The sequence below is a fragment of the Macrotis lagotis genome, chromosome 1 (assembly GCF_037893015.1).
Source record: "Macrotis lagotis isolate mMagLag1 chromosome 1, bilby.v1.9.chrom.fasta, whole genome shotgun sequence".
Taxonomy (NCBI): domain Eukaryota; kingdom Metazoa; phylum Chordata; class Mammalia; order Peramelemorphia; family Peramelidae; genus Macrotis; species Macrotis lagotis.
The window spans coordinates 454189617-454207011 of NC_133658.1; the positions used below are offsets into that span (position 1 = coordinate 454189617).

Genomic DNA, 17395 nt, shown 5'->3' on the forward strand with positions numbered 1-17395 from the left:
ATATAGTTCAACCAAATAATTCTGAATTGTTACTTTAATTTCTTCCTCATTTGTAGCAAATTTATCTTTTTCATTTTTGTTTCTGGTCATTTGGTCTTCTTTCATTCTTTCTTTATTTTTTTGCAAGGCAATGGGGTTAAGTGGCTTGCCCAAGGCCACACAGCTAGGTAATTATTAAGTGTCTGAGGCCGGATTTGAACTCAGGTTCTCCTGACTCCAGAGCCAGTGCTCTATCCACTGCGCCTCCTAGCTACCCCGTCTTCTTTCTTTTTTAATCAAATTAACCAAAGGTTTATCTATTTTATCGCTTTTAAAAAAACTGTCTTATTTATTAGTTCAATAGTTTTCTTACTTTTGATTTTAATAATTCCTCTTTAATTTTCAGAATTTCTTATTTGATACTTGAGTACTTTTAATTATTTCTTTCTTTAACTTTTTAAATTGCATTTCCAATTCATTAATCTCCTTTTTCATTATTTTTATTCATGTAAACATTAAGAGATATAATTTTCCTCTAATAACTGCTTTGACTATATCCCATAAGTTTTGGTATGTTGTCTCTTATTGTCCTTCTCTTAGTTAAAATTATTAATTCTTTCTATGATTTATTGTTTGATTCAGTCATTTTTTATACTTGGGTTATTTAGTTTCCAATTAATTTAAGGTCTATCTCACTATGGTCCTTAATTACACATGATTTTTATTACACCATGAGCTAAAAAGGATGCATAGTTCTGTCTTTCTGTATTTGATTATGAGATTTATATGTCCTAATACATGGTCAATTTTTTTGTAGTTACCATGTAATGCAGAAAGAAAGATACTCCTTTGTATTCCCATTCAATTATCTTGAGGCTTATCACATCTAAGTTTTCTTAGACCTCCTTAACTTCCTTCTTGTTTATTTTTATAATTACATTTATCTAATTCTATACCTTTAACCTGAAGAGATCATGGAAAAAAAGGATAAAAATATCACTTCTACAAAAATAGTCATAGCAGCTCTGTTTGTAATGGCAAAGAATCGGAATTGAAGGGGATGTCCATCAATTGGGAAATGGATAAACAGATTATGGTATATGTATGTAATGGAACACTATTGTTCCATTAGAAATCAGGAGATAAAAAAGAAATCAGGAGAGATGAGATTTCAGAGAAGCCTAGAAAAACTTGTATGAATTGATGCTGAGCAAAATCAGTAGAACCAGAAAGACATTATACATTCTAACAGCAACATGGGGGTGATGATCAACCTTAATGGACTTGCTCATTCCAACAGTGCAATAATCAGGGTTAATTTTAGTGTATCTGAGACAGAGAATACCATCAGTATCCAAAGAAAGAATTGTAAACTTTAAACAAAGACCAAAGATTATTACCTTCAATTTAAAAAAAAAGTTGTCTTATGTACTACATAATTTATTTATGTCTAATATTTTATTTCTTCTTCAAGGATATTTTTTTTCTCTCAGCACATTCAATTTTGATCAATGCATAGCATAGAACCAATGTAAAGATTACCAGATTGCCCTCTGTGGAGGGAAAGGGGGAAGGAAGAGAGGATGGGGGGAAAATTGTAAAATGTGAAACCTTACCCAAACAATAATAGGTAGAAACTACTATTGTATATAATTAGAAAATAAATAAAATATTTATATAATAAAAATAAGAATAAAAAAATTTTTAAAAAGATTTATCTAATTCCGAGGGAGAGAGGTTGCAGTTCCCCATCGCTGAAGTTTTGCTTTCTATGTCTTCCTGTAACTCATTTACTTTCTCCTCCAAGAATTTGGATGCTATCCACTTGGTGCATATTTCACCAATTAGTTCATTGTCTATGGTATCTTTTAGGAGAATGTAGTTTTCCCTTTTCACTTTTAATGAGATTTCTTTTTTGCAATTGCCATGTCTGAGATAAGTATTGCTACCCCTGCTTTTTTCTTTTCAACTGAAGCATAATCTATTTTCCCCCCAGCCTTTTACCTGAGTGTATTTCTCTGCTTCAAATGTGTTTCTTGTAAGTAGCATGCTATAAGATTCTGCTTTTAATCCACTGTGATTTCCAACTCCATTTTATGGGATGGTTCACCCAATTCACATTCCCAGTTATAATTACTATTACCCTTCATCTTTTCATCCCTCCATTTGTACTTTTTCCCCTCCTTTCAGCCTATCCTTCCTCACCAGTATATTGCTTCTAAAAATAACCTCCTTCAATCTATCCCTCCTTCCTCCTTCTATCAACCATCCTCCCTTTTCTTCCCTTTTCCCTTTAGTCCTTCTTCCTTCCATTTCCCTTTCCCCTTTCTTCTCCTAATACTTGGAGGGTAAGATAAATTTCTAAACCAAATTGAATGTATGTGCTATTCCCTCTTTAAGCCAAACCCAATGACAGTAAGATCCAAGCAATTCTCCCTCCCTCCCTTCTTTCCTCTATTGCAATAGATCCTTTGTCCCTCTTCATGTGATATAATTAACCCTATTTCATTAAATAGACATCATTTCCCCTTGGCTGAAATCCAAGCTCCCTTGCTCTCAGGAATATCATATTCCAGGCCCTTTGATTCTTAAATGTTCTTGCAGCTAGTCCTGTATAATCCTTGTTCTTTGATATTTGAATTGATTCTTTCTATCCACTTGCAGGATTTTCTCCTTAACCAGATAATTCTGGAGTTTGGCCATAATATTCCTTGATGTTTTCATTTGGGATCACTTTCAATAGGTGATTGAAATTCTTTCAGAGAATATTTTACCCTCTGGTTCCAGCATATCAGGGCACTTTTTCCTTCACTATTTCCTGAAGAATGCTATCCAGGTTCTTTTTATTTGATCATGGTTCTCAGGCAGTCCTTTGATTCTTAAATTGTCTCTTCTAGATCTATTTTCCAGGCCAGTTGTTTTACCAGTGACATATTTTATATTATCTTCTCTTTTTTCATTTTCCTAAATTTTGTTTAACAGACTCTTGGTGTCTCATAAAATATTTAGCTTCCATTTGTCTCAATTTATTTTTCAAGGAATTATTTTCTCCATTTAGCTCTTGCATCTCCTTTTCCATTTGATCAATTCTATTTTTAAAGGAGTTGTTAACCTTTTCCATATCCCAACTGTGTTTTTCTTCTATCATTTTTTTTGTTGCAAGATGTTAATTTTCTCTTGCATTATGTTAATTTTCTCTTACATTTCTTTTCCCAAATTCCCATTTGACTTTTCAACTCCTTTCTGATCTCTTCTAAGAAGTCTTTCTAAACTAGAAACCAATTCATATTCTCTTTTAAAGGTCCACATTCTTCCTTTTCTGACCTTAACTTCAATAGACTCTGCTTTTCTCTGACCTTTCCTCATTTGGGGATTTGTTATCTTTCCCTAGAGTCATGTGGTGGGGAAGGGACTTGATTTGCAGACTTTCATATTAAGAACCCTAGAGGCCTTGCTTGCTGTGGTTAGGAACTACATGGCATTATTCAGTGGACCAACCAGTAAAGAACACCAGAAGTTTTCTCTGTATTGTCTGTGTTGAAGATTTCAATTACCCACTCCCTATTCCTGGGGCTGGATCTGGGCTGTCCCTAAGCATCTCAATTGCTGATATAGGCCCTCAGGGCTGGAAATGTCAGAGCTGAGACCTTTGGGAAAGATGAGAACACCTGGCACTGTTTCTCTGCTTTTTGAACTGAGGTACACCAGGCCCTCCCAGAGGAATGTCAGGAATTCCTCTGTGAATGACAGGGAGTCCTGGTTAGGGACCATCCAGACCGGTCACATTCTGGCTGAATGGGTATCCTGGGCAGCTTGCTGGAAATCTCCCAGACTGCCTGCCAGGCACAATGCAAAGATTTTCGTTCTTCCTACCACTAAGGTTCCCAGGTTAGTCCCCTGCCTCATCCTGATGCCTATGCACTTGGTCTCTGCTCTCTGCCCTGAGAGCACTCATATCACCCCCATGACAGACCTTGCTGGAAGATGTTATTTTCCATTTTCTTGTGGATTCTGTTACTACAAAATCTGTTAAGATGTTTGATTCATGTTGTATCAGAGGGAAAACCAGGAGAGCTTAAAGGATGATTTCACTCTACCATCTTGGAAGTTCTTTCCATTGATTCTTTTTGTTTATTTGTTTGTTTTGTTTCTTATGTGTTTTTGCAAGATAATGGGGTTAAGTGATTTGCCAAAGGTAACACAACTAAGAGATTATTAAGTGTCACTGGGCATGTTTGAACTCAGTTCCTACTGACTCCAGGGCTATTGCTCTACCCACTGTACCACCTAACTATCCCTCCATTGATTCTTTTTTTTAAGTTGTTTTTTTTAAAAGGCAATGGAGTTAAGTTGCTTGCCCAAGGCCACACAGCTAGATTATTATTAAGCGTCTCAGGCTGGATTTGAATTCAAGTACTCCTGATTCCAGGGCTGGTGCTCTATCCATTGAGCCACCTAGCTGCCCCTCCACTGCTCCACCGAGTATGTATCCTTTTGTTCAAATAGTTTCAGACATGTCTGACTCTTCATGATCTTATTTTGGTAGTTTTCTTGGAAAAGATACCAGAATGATTTGCCATTTCCTTCTCTTAATAATGAGAAACTGAGGCATAAAGAGTTAAGTAACTTGTCTAGGGTCACACAGGTAGTTTCTGAAACTGGATTTGAATTGATGTCTTTCTGACTCCAAACCCAGTTCTCTATTCACTGTACCACCTAGTTGTCCCCAATGAATCCTACTTTTGCCATGTTATTTACATGTTTCCATTTCCATTTTAAATGTGAAATCCTTTAAGAAAAGTACTGTCTGCCTTCTTTGGTGGGAGGGGTAGGGAAACAGTATGTTCAGCACTTAATACAGTGATCAGTACTAACAAACAAATATTTGTTTACTGATTGAGTGAACAAGATTGAGTACCTTAAGTCCTTATTGTCTACCCAGGATCTATCTCACCCAGAATACCCAGGCCTAATATCTGACCTAATGATCAAGCCTAAGGATCCCCTTGGTCTTCCTCTCTACCAAGTCTTTCCATTAGTCTTAACATTGAACTTTCTTTCATATATATTGTCTCTTTCAATTAGAGTGTGAGCTTAAGAGCAAAGAATGTGTCATTGTTTTCTACTTCATCCCTAATATTCAGCAGACTATTTCAAACATAGTTAACAATAAATTATTTTTTGTTCATTCAGTGTGGCAGAGGCCAATTTTTAGATTCCCTGAAAATAAGCTTCTCATTGAATAACTGCTCAACTTGGTAACATGGCTATCTATTTTCTATTTGTAAGTACTAGAATAATCTATGTCAGTACCCTCTTCTTTATTCCACTGTTCTGTCTCATAGCTCTTTTATTCTTCCAAAACATTAAGTACCAATAACTAGGTACAGAACACTCCTAGGTCATGGAGATATAAAATCAAATTATTAAAAGTCTCTGTTCTCAAGGAACTTACAAACTACCAAGATGATCGAATAAGTTCTCTGTCAAGTAAGAACAAGATACTTTTGAGGTACAAAAGAGAATATATTAGCATCCAATAGAAGGAAATTTAAAAGACAGAGCTGAGGAGGGAGTGCATATCAGGCAAGGCAAATATCCTGTTAAAAAAAGACATGAAGATGGTGAAGTAAAGGCAAGAACTTGTCTGAGTTCTCCCCAAAAACACTCCAAATCTTTAAATAATGACTCTAACCAAATTGTAGAGTGTCAGAACTCACAAAAAGACTGAGTGAAACAATTTTACAGTTCAAGACAACTGGAAAGATTCATGGGAAGGGTCTGATGCCCAGGTTGTGCCAGAGAGAGCCAGCTGCAGTTTTACAGGAACAGATAAGAAGCATCCCTAGAGGCAGCTAGGTCCATGACAGCAATGGTGGTTTCCAGACCTCCCACAAGAACTGCTTAGAAGAGCAGCAGGAAAACTCTGCCACACCAGAGTGAGAGTACAGCCCAGTCCAGTTCAGGCCTCAGAGCATACCCTGCCCCCAAGGGACCTGGAGCAGACCTGGAGAACCTTCCAGCAAGGAACCACCTGGCAACTGCTTCCAGAGCAGTCTGCTCACAAAAGGTAAGGGGATCAGGGGGAGATATCAGAGGTCTCATTTCTATCCCTGAGTCAGGACTCTGTTCCTTCACCCATACGCAGATCTAGGTCTCAGTCTGGGGCCCCAGTCCCAGAAGGAGGAACAGAAGCACAGTGGAACTTACTACCTGGAGCAAAGCAGGGACCTCTTCACAGTTCCAGGACAGAAAGGAGTGCTTGTGGTCATCCACAGAGCAGAGCACAAACCAAGAGAGTAGTCAGTCATAGTCTCTCCTGAGACTTTGGAGGAACTGAGAAGTTGCAGATTGCTAGAGGGTATACCTGAAAATAATTGAAAAAACCTCAAAAGCTTGGGACAGTACATCCTCTGCCCTGGAAGCATTATCCCACTTTAACAAAGAATTAAAATCAAGTCATAGGCTGGGGAAATGAGCAAACAACAGAAGAAAAAAATATGACCATAGACAATAATTTTGGTCTTGTGGAGGATCAAAATACACACTCAGAACCTAAAGTCACAGCTTCTAAATTGAAAGCCTCCAAGAAAATATGAATAGGTCACAGACTATGGAAGAACTCAAAAAAAAATTTGAAAATCAAGTAAGGGAAGCAGAGGAGAAATTGGGAAGAGAAACAAGAGTGACACACTCCCAAAAAACAAGTCAACAGCTTGATGAAGGAGATACAAAAAAAAAAAATACTGAAGAAAATAAAATCTTAAAAACCAGTTTGAGTCAAATGGAAAAAACAGTCCCAAAGGCCAATGAGGGTAAAAATGCTTTAAAAAAGTAGAATTGTCCAGGTGGAAAAGGAGATACAAAAGCTCTCTGAAAAAAACAATTTCTTAAAATGTAGAATGGAGTTAAGTAAACCTGATGACTTTGTGATAAATCAAGAAACAATAATACAAAACCAAAAGAATGAAATCCTAGAAGAAATTGTGAAATATCTTACTGGAAAAAAAACTGGCCTGAAAAACAGATTCAGGAGAGATAATTTAAAAATTATTGAATTACCTGAGAGTCATGACTAAAAACGAAAGCTTAAGTTTAATTTTCCAAGAAATTCTGCAGGAAGACTGACCTGATATCCTAAAAGCAGAAGGTAAAATAGAAATTGGAAGAATTCACCAATTACCTCCTGAAATATATATCAAGATGAAAACTGTTAGGAATATTATAGCCAAATTTCAGAACTCTCAAGTCAAGGAGAAAATTTTGCAAGCATTCAGAAAGAAATAATTCAAATATCATGAAGTTACCATTAAGATAACACAAGATTTAGCAGCTTCTACATTGAGGGCTTGTAGGGCTTGGAATATGATATTCCAGAAGGCAAAAGAGTTTGAATTACAACCAAGAATCCACTACCCAGAAAAACTGAACACACTCTTTCAGGGGAAAAGATGGACATTCAATTAAATGGGTACATTTAACTTAACTGATGAAACAACCAGAGCTGAACAGAAAATTTGATCTTCAAATATGGAACCCAAGTGAAGCATAGATAGGGTAGATGGGAAGGGCAAATCATGAGGAACTTGATGTTGAACTGTTTGATTTCCTGCATGAAAAGATGATACTGATAACTCCTACGAACCTTCTCATTTATTAGAGCAGTTAGAAGTACTAAATATAGACAAGGCACAGGAGGGAGTTGAATTTGAAGATATAAGATATCAAAAAGATGTAGTTAATGGGGAAAAAAAGAATGTACTGGGAGAAAGGGAAAGGAGACATAGAATGGAGCAAGCTATTTCACATAAAAGACACAAGAAATAGCTTTTGCTGTGAAGTGCAAGAGGGGTAGATGAGGGGGAGGCTGAGTGAGCCTTACTTTAATCAGAAGTAACTCAGAGATAGAATAACATTCACACTTGATTGAGTATAGACATTTATCTTACCCTAGAAGAAAATAGGAGAAGAAAGAGATGGGGAAAGGGAGACAGGGAGGGAGAGGGGGTGGTATGTGATAGAAGAGAGGGAAGATCATGGGAAAAGGAGGAAAACACAGCACACTTTTGAGGAGGGATAGGGTGAAAGGGGAGAGAGAATAGAATAAATGGGTTTGGGTGGATAGGATTGAGGAAAATACAGCTATCAAAAGACAATCTGAATGCAGACTGAAGTATCTTTTTTTCCCCTCACTTTATTTTTCTTGAAGTTTCTCTTTCTTTGTGGGGATGTTTACATTTACTCTTACAAAATGACTATTAGAGTAATGTTTTTCATGGCTATACATTTTTAATCTGAACCAAGTAACTTACTTTCACAAAGGGGGGAGTAGGGAGAATATTGAAAATCAAGGATTTGGAAGTAAATGCTGAAACTTGCTTTTGCATGTAGATGGGAGAAAAGTTTTAAAATAAGAAAAATAAAAAAAGCCTAGTGTTGTGATATAGAAAGACAAGCTTGTTTAATACTACATTAACCATATCTTTTCAGATTTATTTCACATTTTCCCTTCTTGCATTGTGGAAATGTGATTTGGACTAGACTATAAAGAGTTTTTAAAAGAAAAATGAAGAAGTTACATTTCATTATACAGATAATAATAACTACTGATGACTTTGAGGAGGGGAAACCAGTTATGTAATAGCCCAGAAATAATTAGGGCTTGTAGTATGATGGTGACTGTGTGGATAGAGAACAAATAAGAGATATGTGAGAATTGTAAAAGTAGAATTAACAAGATATTGTAACTGCTTGCATATGGTAGTAAAGAATGAAGGAGAGTGAAATGTCTTTAGAGGTACAAATTTGGGTGGGTGGAAGGATATTCAATAAACCTATGTACATATGGAGAACATGTTAGTTTAGGGAGGAACATCAGCTTGAAGTATCAACTGGATATGAAGTATATAGTTTTGTATCTAAACTAAATAGGTCTAAGCTATTTAGTTTACTTAGTGTCTAGTTAAAAATTAGAGATGCCCTGAATGCAATTAGTAATGGAATAGATAATTTGACTGAATATGTAAATTTGGGAATCATTTGCATAAAATTATAATTAGACCCATGGGAACTAGTGAGTTTACATAAAAAAAAGTTTAAAAAGAGAAGAGGATCCAGGACAGCCTTAGGGAACACTTTTGGTATATCCTAAAAGATACAGTGAAAGAGATATTAGACTGGGAGGAGGAAAAGTAAGAGTGCACCATCATCAGAGCCAGGTAGAGAAGTAGTGGAACAGTCAATAATGGATGAAACTGAGAAAAGAACTATGTTGGACTTATCAGTTAATGTTACTCTCTGTAATATTTCCCCCATTAGATTGTAAACTCCTTGAGGGTAGGACTTATCCTTTGCCTCTTTTTGTATCCCTTGTGTTTAGCACAGTATATGACAGATAGTAGATGATTAATAAATGTTTGGTGAATAACTGAATAAATTCTGAAGCTATAGCTTGTCTTTAGTATCACACTAACCAGACAAATATTGCTTTTGTAGGAATATGTGTTGAGGAAAAAACCTGTGGCTTTTCTCCTTTTTGGGGGGCTTGACACTCAGGAGGCATGATTGGCATTTGACTCTAGAATGTGATAGACATTTGCTGCTCTCAATTCTCAAAGAATTTTACAACTCCTCATTTTACTTCTTATATCTTCCTTTAGAGGCTCTTTTGCAAATGGAAAAAAAATCACCACACTGTGTAGTTAAACAGTTTTTCCTCAGGGGCAAAATGACTCAATCAGAATCAGAATCAGAAGAGTAGATTCTGACCTTGAGCCTTCTACAACAATCAGAACTCACATTTCAAGGTTTATAAACAATCATGAGAGGTAAGTGATCCAATATAATGATTTCTAATTTTTAAAAAAGAAACTAAATTCAGAAAAGTAGCCTGGAATAGTAGGAAAAATGCTAAACTTGTAACAATTAACCAGTTCTGTCATTTAATACCTAGTTGACTCTGGACAAGTCACTTAAGCTTTCCAAACCTATTTTCTTGATCTTGAAAATGAAGGGGTTGAAGCAAATGGCCCTAAGTTTCCAGTTACTTTTCCACAATGATATAGTGTCAAAACAAGGGATTGAAGCTCTTATTTCTTACCTTTAAGATCTAAGGGGAAATTTTTCAAGAGGAAAGGGAAATATGAAATAATGTTAAAAGGAATAGGAACACTTTCATTTTAAGTCAAAAAAAGGAAGTGACCCTAGAAACGCTTCTTACTGGGAAAAGGTACAATTTTCTCCCTTTTTCACTTTTTTTTAAAAAATTGTATTTATTTAAGACAAAGGAGTTAAATGACTTGCCCAAGATCACATAGCTAGGTAAACATTAAATGTCTGAGGCTGAATTTGAACTCAGACTCTCCTGACTCTGGGGCCAGGGCTCTATCCAACACACCACCTAGCTGCCACTTCCCTTTTTCTTTTATCTGAATGACTGACTGTCCCTTAAAAACAGAAAGGAGATTTTTCTTATCAGATCTACTAATTGATTTTCTTATGCATGAGTTCCAAAACACATGAATGAAATTTGTAGAATTTATTGGAATATTAACAAAGAACATGAAAAAACAAAGTCTATAGATATATAGAATTTACAACTTGCAAAATTGCTTGCTGAAGGCAAAATTTAGGGTCAAAAGTAAAGATTAATTAAATTATAGGAAGTCAAAAACACCATAGTTCTAACTGCCTCAGAGTGCAGATTTTCAAGGTTGGGGTCAAGGATAAGATGTTTGGATTTATTTTATGTGCTTTTTATTTCTATTTGGTTCTTGAGATTGAAATAAAAATCTAAATGCATTTTACATTTGAATATATGTTCACTATTTAAAATATTAGTCAATTATTCAATCTTTTTAATATTTTAATGTATCAGTTTGATATGGCAACCAAAAAGGAGAAAAAGAATCCTTCCAGGGTCATGGAGGTTAATGAATGGTGATAACCTCTGCTGAGGTCCAAATTATGTGCAGTATATCATTTTGAATTCTAAACATTGTAATTTGAAATTCATTGCCACAATCGCAAAAGGGCTTTAGTCTATAATATGAGGTTAAGTGAAAGTAATGTGCAGATTAGTTAAAGAAACAGGGATATTTATCCTGAAGAAGAGAAGAATTGGGGTAAAGAAAGTATTTGAAGGATTATAATATGGAAACAGAATTATCCTTATTGTGCTTGACCCCCAAAAGGAAGTAGGTTCAACTGGCAGAATTTGCCAAGAGGTAAACAGGCTTGACATAAGGTAAACCTCCATAACAACTAGAACTGCACAAAAAATGAATGGGGTTTTGGGGATGAGATTATGAACATTTATTAGACATGCTAAAAAAGGAATTTTTATTTGGGTATGAGTCAGATGAGATGGGCAAAGAGTATCGTTCAACTTTGAGATTCCAATATTCTAGATTTCATACATATATATTAATATATATATATATTGATATATACAACTAAATAAAATATACTTAGTGGCTAGATCATGGATTCTTTTGTTAACTATCTAGTCACTGAAGTTATATTGATAATGAGAATGGGGTGATAGAGGCATCAAAGAAAATCTGAAAAAAAATTGCAAGCACATATTAAGCATTAATTATGTGCCATTCACTTTAGAAATTAATATTTGTATCCATAATTGTATTAATAAATTATATTTATGTTGATGATTATATTAATCCAATATATTCACATTTAATCAATTAACCCTGGGAAATAAGGGCATCTAGATTCCCTAATTAACAGATGAGGAAACTGAAGGAAGAAAGGACTTGCCCAAGATCACACAGATAGTTAATAGCTGAAATCAAGTTTGAACTTCCTGGGTTCTATCCACAAGGCCACCAAGTTGACTCAGAATGCAGGAGTTATAAAAGAACTCAAATCATATAATGGAACCTCCACACTTCAAAAAATGAGAAAATTGGAGGCTAGAAAGGGAAACTGAAGTCACCCAATAAATTAGTAAGAGAGCTATGATTTGAATGCAGTTTTCTTGTTTTCTAGTTCAGTATTATTTTCATTGAGTCATATTGTCATTTTCTGATATATTTTTAAAAATAAATTGTTATTAAATTCCTTTTTTAAAAACATAAAAAATTTCCCCAGTAATCTTCCTTCTCTTTCTTCGCCTCCTCTCAAAGAACCATTCTATTTAACCAATGATATTTTTGGCATAATTATAAATAGGATTGTTGGAAGACAACTCTATTTCCACAAGTTCTTCCCCCCCCCATCCTATTTAATACCCCTTTCCTTACTTTCAGAGTTTTGCTTAATTTATTAGTTTCATTTTCTTTCTTCCTTCAACTAGATATCTAACTCTTCCCCACTTTTTTCTCAATTAAAGAACCAATTAAAATCCCTCTTTCCTCTCTTTCAATTTACTCTGTTAGCTTTTACTTCCAAAAGCAACTCTATTCCTCATTTTCTCCCTTTTTTCTATTTCTATCTATTCTAGATGTTTATTTTTTGATTCATGACCCTTATACTTATTTGGTCCTTTTTAAAAAAATTTATTTGTTTAAAGCAATGGGGTTAAGTGACTTTCTCAGGGTTACACAGCTAAGCAATTATTAAATGTCTGAGTTCAGATTTGAACTCAGGTCCTCCTGACTCCAGGGCCAGTGCTTTATCCACCTAAGTGCCACCTTATTTGGTCCTTCTTTAGTCTCTATAGTCTTCATAGAATTAAAAGTTCTAAAGGATGTATTTTAGGTTACTTCTTTTATACAAGCTCAATGCTAATGTCCTGTAGATCTTGCCCCCAGCCCCCTTTTTCTATTGTTCCTCACTCTTAGAAATATCACTTCCTACAGAAGATTGAATATATAAAACCATTGTCTTTTATTGCACAGTCTCTTTCTTGTCATCCCCCTGATAATTTTCCCCATTTACCATCAAATCTCCTCTCTAGTCACTCCACTCCTTTTCTTTTGAATGTCATTTTTCCCAGAATCCTTGATCTCCCCCCTTTTCTGAAGCAGGATGCTATCCATAGAAGAATAGAATGCTCTTAGAAATCTCTCTAAGCATCAAACCGTAAAGATTATACCCATTACAAAGTCATTATTTCCTATTATAAACTATACTTCTTCCATGAAAGCATTTTTCAAAGGGATTCTCCTTTCACCACTAAAACAAGATTGTCCCCTTTACTTTAATTCCTTCCTTTTCCTTGTTATTCAATAATTTTTATTAGAAGCTTTTTCTTCTGGATACTTGCAGGATTTGTTGCTTGACACTCAGATTTTTGAATTTGCCTTAGAGCTTGCAGTCAAGTTTTTGTTGTTTTGCTTTTCTGGAAGTGGACTCTAGATTATCTCAATTGACATTTTACTTAAAAGTTTTCAACATTTTCATATTTTATTTTCTTGCTCTGTGCTACTCAGATTCCTTTCTGTCAGACCTGGTGGACCCCCTTTCACACACATACACACAAACATATACATGTCCCTTGCCTCAGTTTCCTAGGTTTTTCCATTATCTGACTGGGCACAGAAAAATGTGATACTTACATCATGAGAAAAACAAACTTGAGAGTTTTTCCTTGACACAGTGCAGGAAGGCAACAGTCTCAGCTCATTTCAATTGAAATATATGAATGTGCTTGTTAAATCCTTCCAAGTTGGTGGCTAGTGAGGAACAAGGACTAAGTGGGCACTTTAGGGATTTAATTTTCTCTGTTGGCCAACCTCCTTTGGGATTCTTGCATTTTAGAACATGGAGACAGCTGAAACTCATCTTATACACAATTGTACACAATTCTTACTTTAGAGAGTGCATGGCACAGAGTAGGCACTTAATAAGTAATGATTGATTGATTGAAGTCTGAGATATTGTACAAAGAAAAATCTAGTCATTAGTGACACAGAAGTCTTCCTATTGTCTTTTAAAGTAATTTTAACAACCTGTGGAAATTAGAGAAATTAGAGGCTAGCAATTAGGAAAGAAGAAATCAATGGATTTTATTCTTGTCTTTTGAGTGAGGCTTCCCTCTGTGTCCTCCTTAAGGGGTCTAGAAATAACGTTTTAGTTCATATAAAGTAGTGTCTAATTTATATTCAAATACAGCATGAGGTTGACTCCAGGTTGTAAACAACTTACAGGTTGTAAAGTTTTCAGAAATATTTTCAGCTCTTCAGATAAAGAGGTACTTAATCCAAAGGTGGAAATGTGTTGTGAGAAACATAAAGCGTGCACATTCTGGGGATGGGTGCAGAGAAATAGAGTTAGATTCCTTGAGGACTCATCCACTAAGCAAAGGAAATAGGGAGGGGGGAAATGACCTGAGAGCTATCTCTTATATTTATTCTCTCCCACCCCTAACTGACATTCTCAACCAATCTCATTTTTGGATGTTGTGAAAGGGATAATGGGTAAATTTGCCCAAGGAGAGACATACTATCACTACTCTAAAGAAAACCATTTACACATAGAATAGAAGGCAATTCTAAACATATCTTCCTGCAAGATTTCCATGATGCCTTAAAACCTTTTTTTTTTAATTGCAAACTTTTTAATGGTATTTTCTGCCTTCCAGACATCTAAAAGTCATCAAGAAAAATAATTAATTGACTTCATCTCATTTTAATACAGGTTGGAAAATAGCAATTTTAAAAATATGCACCGTAGGCATACAACCCTCCGGGAGAAGGGAAGAAGACAGGCTATTCGAGGTCCAGCCTACATGTTTAATGAGAAGGGGACAAGTTTGACCATGGAGGAAGAGCGCTTCTTGGACTCTGCAGAATATGGCAACATTCCCGTGGTCAGGAAGATGCTTGAGGAATCCAAAACCCTGAACTTCAATTGTGTGGACTATATGGGACAAAATGCCCTGCAGCTAGCAGTGGGAAATGAGCACCTAGAAGTCACAGAACTGCTGCTGAAAAAGGAAAATCTGGCCAGAGTTGGTGATGCACTTTTGCTGGCCATCAGCAAAGGCTATGTGCGGATTGTTGAGGCAATTCTAAACCATCCAGCCTTTGCCCAGGGGCAGCGACTGACCCTCAGTCCCCTGGAGCAGGAGCTGAGGGATGATGATTTTTATGCATATGATGAAGATGGAACACGTTTTTCTCATGACATCACCCCCATCATTCTGGCTGCCCACTGCCAAGAGTATGAAATTGTACACATCCTCCTCCTTAAAGGGGCTCGTATAGAAAGGCCCCATGACTATTTCTGCAAGTGTAATGAATGTGCTGAAAAACAGAGAAAAGATTCCTTCAGTCACTCAAGGTCCAGAATGAATGCATATAAAGGATTAGCCAGTGCTGCCTACTTATCTCTGTCCAGTGAAGATCCTGTCCTCACTGCATTAGAGTTAAGCAATGAGTTAGCCAGACTGGCCAACATTGAGACTGAATTTAAGGTAAAACTTTTTCTTCTATCCAATTGCCTGAAACTCGTTTTCCCTGTGCATCCAATATTCAAAGAAGCTGTCTATAGGACATTTGCTCAGTTGATCAGGGCTCCATGGTTGAATAGTTAGGGAAGGTCAAATGGTCTCTTTTTACAAGCCTAAAAAAGTATCCTGGGCAGTCAGAAAGACTTGGCAACAGAGACAATCAAATTTGACCAGTTCAATAATATTTCTGTATCATGTGCCAGAGAGACAATGTGGCAGTTATTTACCATGTACATGCCCTTGTTTGAGGTTCCAGAGAGAATACAGGAGTGCATTCCTGCCTGAAAAAGTTTCCAGCATAGTTATAAAGATAAACTTTGTGTAGCAGACAAAATTAACATAATTCTAGTCCTATAGGAAATTAACTAAAGCACTAAAGGTATGGTACTTTAAGATTTTCAAAGTGCTTTACACACATAATCATATTTTATTCTCCCAATAACACTGGAAGCTAAGTGTTTTTATTATCACATTTTTACAGTCGATGAAACTGAAACAAGAACAAGTAAAGTGTTTTCCTGGGGGGTCACAATGCTTGTACATGTCTGAAGTTGGGTTTGAACTTAGATCTTTCTCACTCAAGATCTAGTACTCTAACTACTGTGTCCTTATATATCTTTGGGAGAGGAAAATAGTTATTGGGGGAAAAGGTATCACAAAGTAATATGTGGACAAGCAGCAAATGAGTGCTACTAAAAAGTCCTAAAGGAGAATAAGATAGGATCACTATAAGTGGGAATTGTCAGGAAAGGCATTCTGGAAAAGGTGAAACTATAGAAGCACCTGGAAGCTTGTGAAAAGCAGAAAGCAAGGGGAGGAAACTCTGGGGAGACAGGAAATGGAATATGTCAAGTTAGGAATGATTATTATATGAGGGAGGCTAGTGTACAGTGACCAGGACAGTGAATCTGGGGGTGAGGGATCACACACACTAAGTGGGAAGTAGAAGTCTTAATCTCATTTCTTTTAATCTCATTAATCTTATTTCTTAAATCTCATTTCTTTAACTCTCATATAGCCTTACACCAGGCCTTAATGTAGTGAACACTTAAATTTTTGGCTTTTTGAATTGAATGTTGCTCATTTGTCCATATGTTTCTGTCCTAGAAAAAAATTTTTTTTACTAAAAATATATAAATAATCTAAGGGGAAACTTTTCTTAAGGCTGCTTTTTCTGAATTATACATTTCAATTTGTCTAATTAACTGAGACAGACTTTGTCAAATACAAACAAAACAATACTAAGCCTACAATTGGGACTTGCATATGGGACTTTTGTCTTCTTTATTGAAAATTTGAAATTCTATGTCTTTAAGAGACCTAAGATCTAGAAATGGAAATTACTTAGAACCATAGGATCATAGATTTAGAGAAAGAGATCCCTCAGAGACTTACCTAGTCTTATCACCTCATGTTAATGAGAATATAGTTAAAGAAAGAAAAAGAAGCCTGAGGGTCACAGATAATTAGAAATATTACTGGTCTTTAAAAGACACCTTTCAACATTGCAGTCTGGATTTGGAATGAGAACAAGTATAAAATCAGTCCTGGATGCAAAATTTTTGAAGGGACAATGATGTGTCCAGAGATTGGCAATCAAGATAATGAAGAATCTTGGTTTCAAGCAATGTAAGAAACAGCTGAAGGAAAGAAGGCTGCTTAAGCTAAAGAAGAAAAGGCTGAGAAGATAGAACTGAGCTTCCTTTAATTAATTGAAAGTTATTATTCAAAATTTGGATTAAAAGATGTATTCTGTTTTGCTTCAGGAAGAGTGATTAGAAAATGGATAGTGGCAATTTTAGAACATTTAAAGAAAAAGTTACTAAAAATTCAATCTATACTGAAATGGAATAGGCTGCCTGAGAAGGTAGTGGATTTTCCTTCACTAGAGGTGAAAGACCACTTCTCAGATAATTATTGCTTAGGTATGAGTTGTTCTAAATGATCTCTGAGCTTCTTTCTGACTCTGAAATTCTATAATTTCATGGGTTTTTTATTCTATCA

The 17395-nt window shown here is 35.7% G+C and overlaps 1 protein-coding gene across 1 annotated transcript in view; it reads left to right on the forward strand.

Moving 5' to 3' along the window:
- Positions 1-3637: 3637 nt before the first annotated feature.
- Positions 3638-17395, forward strand: part of TRPC7 (transient receptor potential cation channel subfamily C member 7) — a 280328-nt gene continuing 266570 nt past the window's right edge. The window contains exons 1-2 of the mRNA XM_074209695.1: positions 3638-3867; positions 14578-15355. Of these exons, the coding sequence (XP_074065796.1) occupies positions 3638-3867; positions 14578-15355 (1008 nt within the window). The remainder of the gene's footprint in view (positions 3868-14577; positions 15356-17395) is intronic.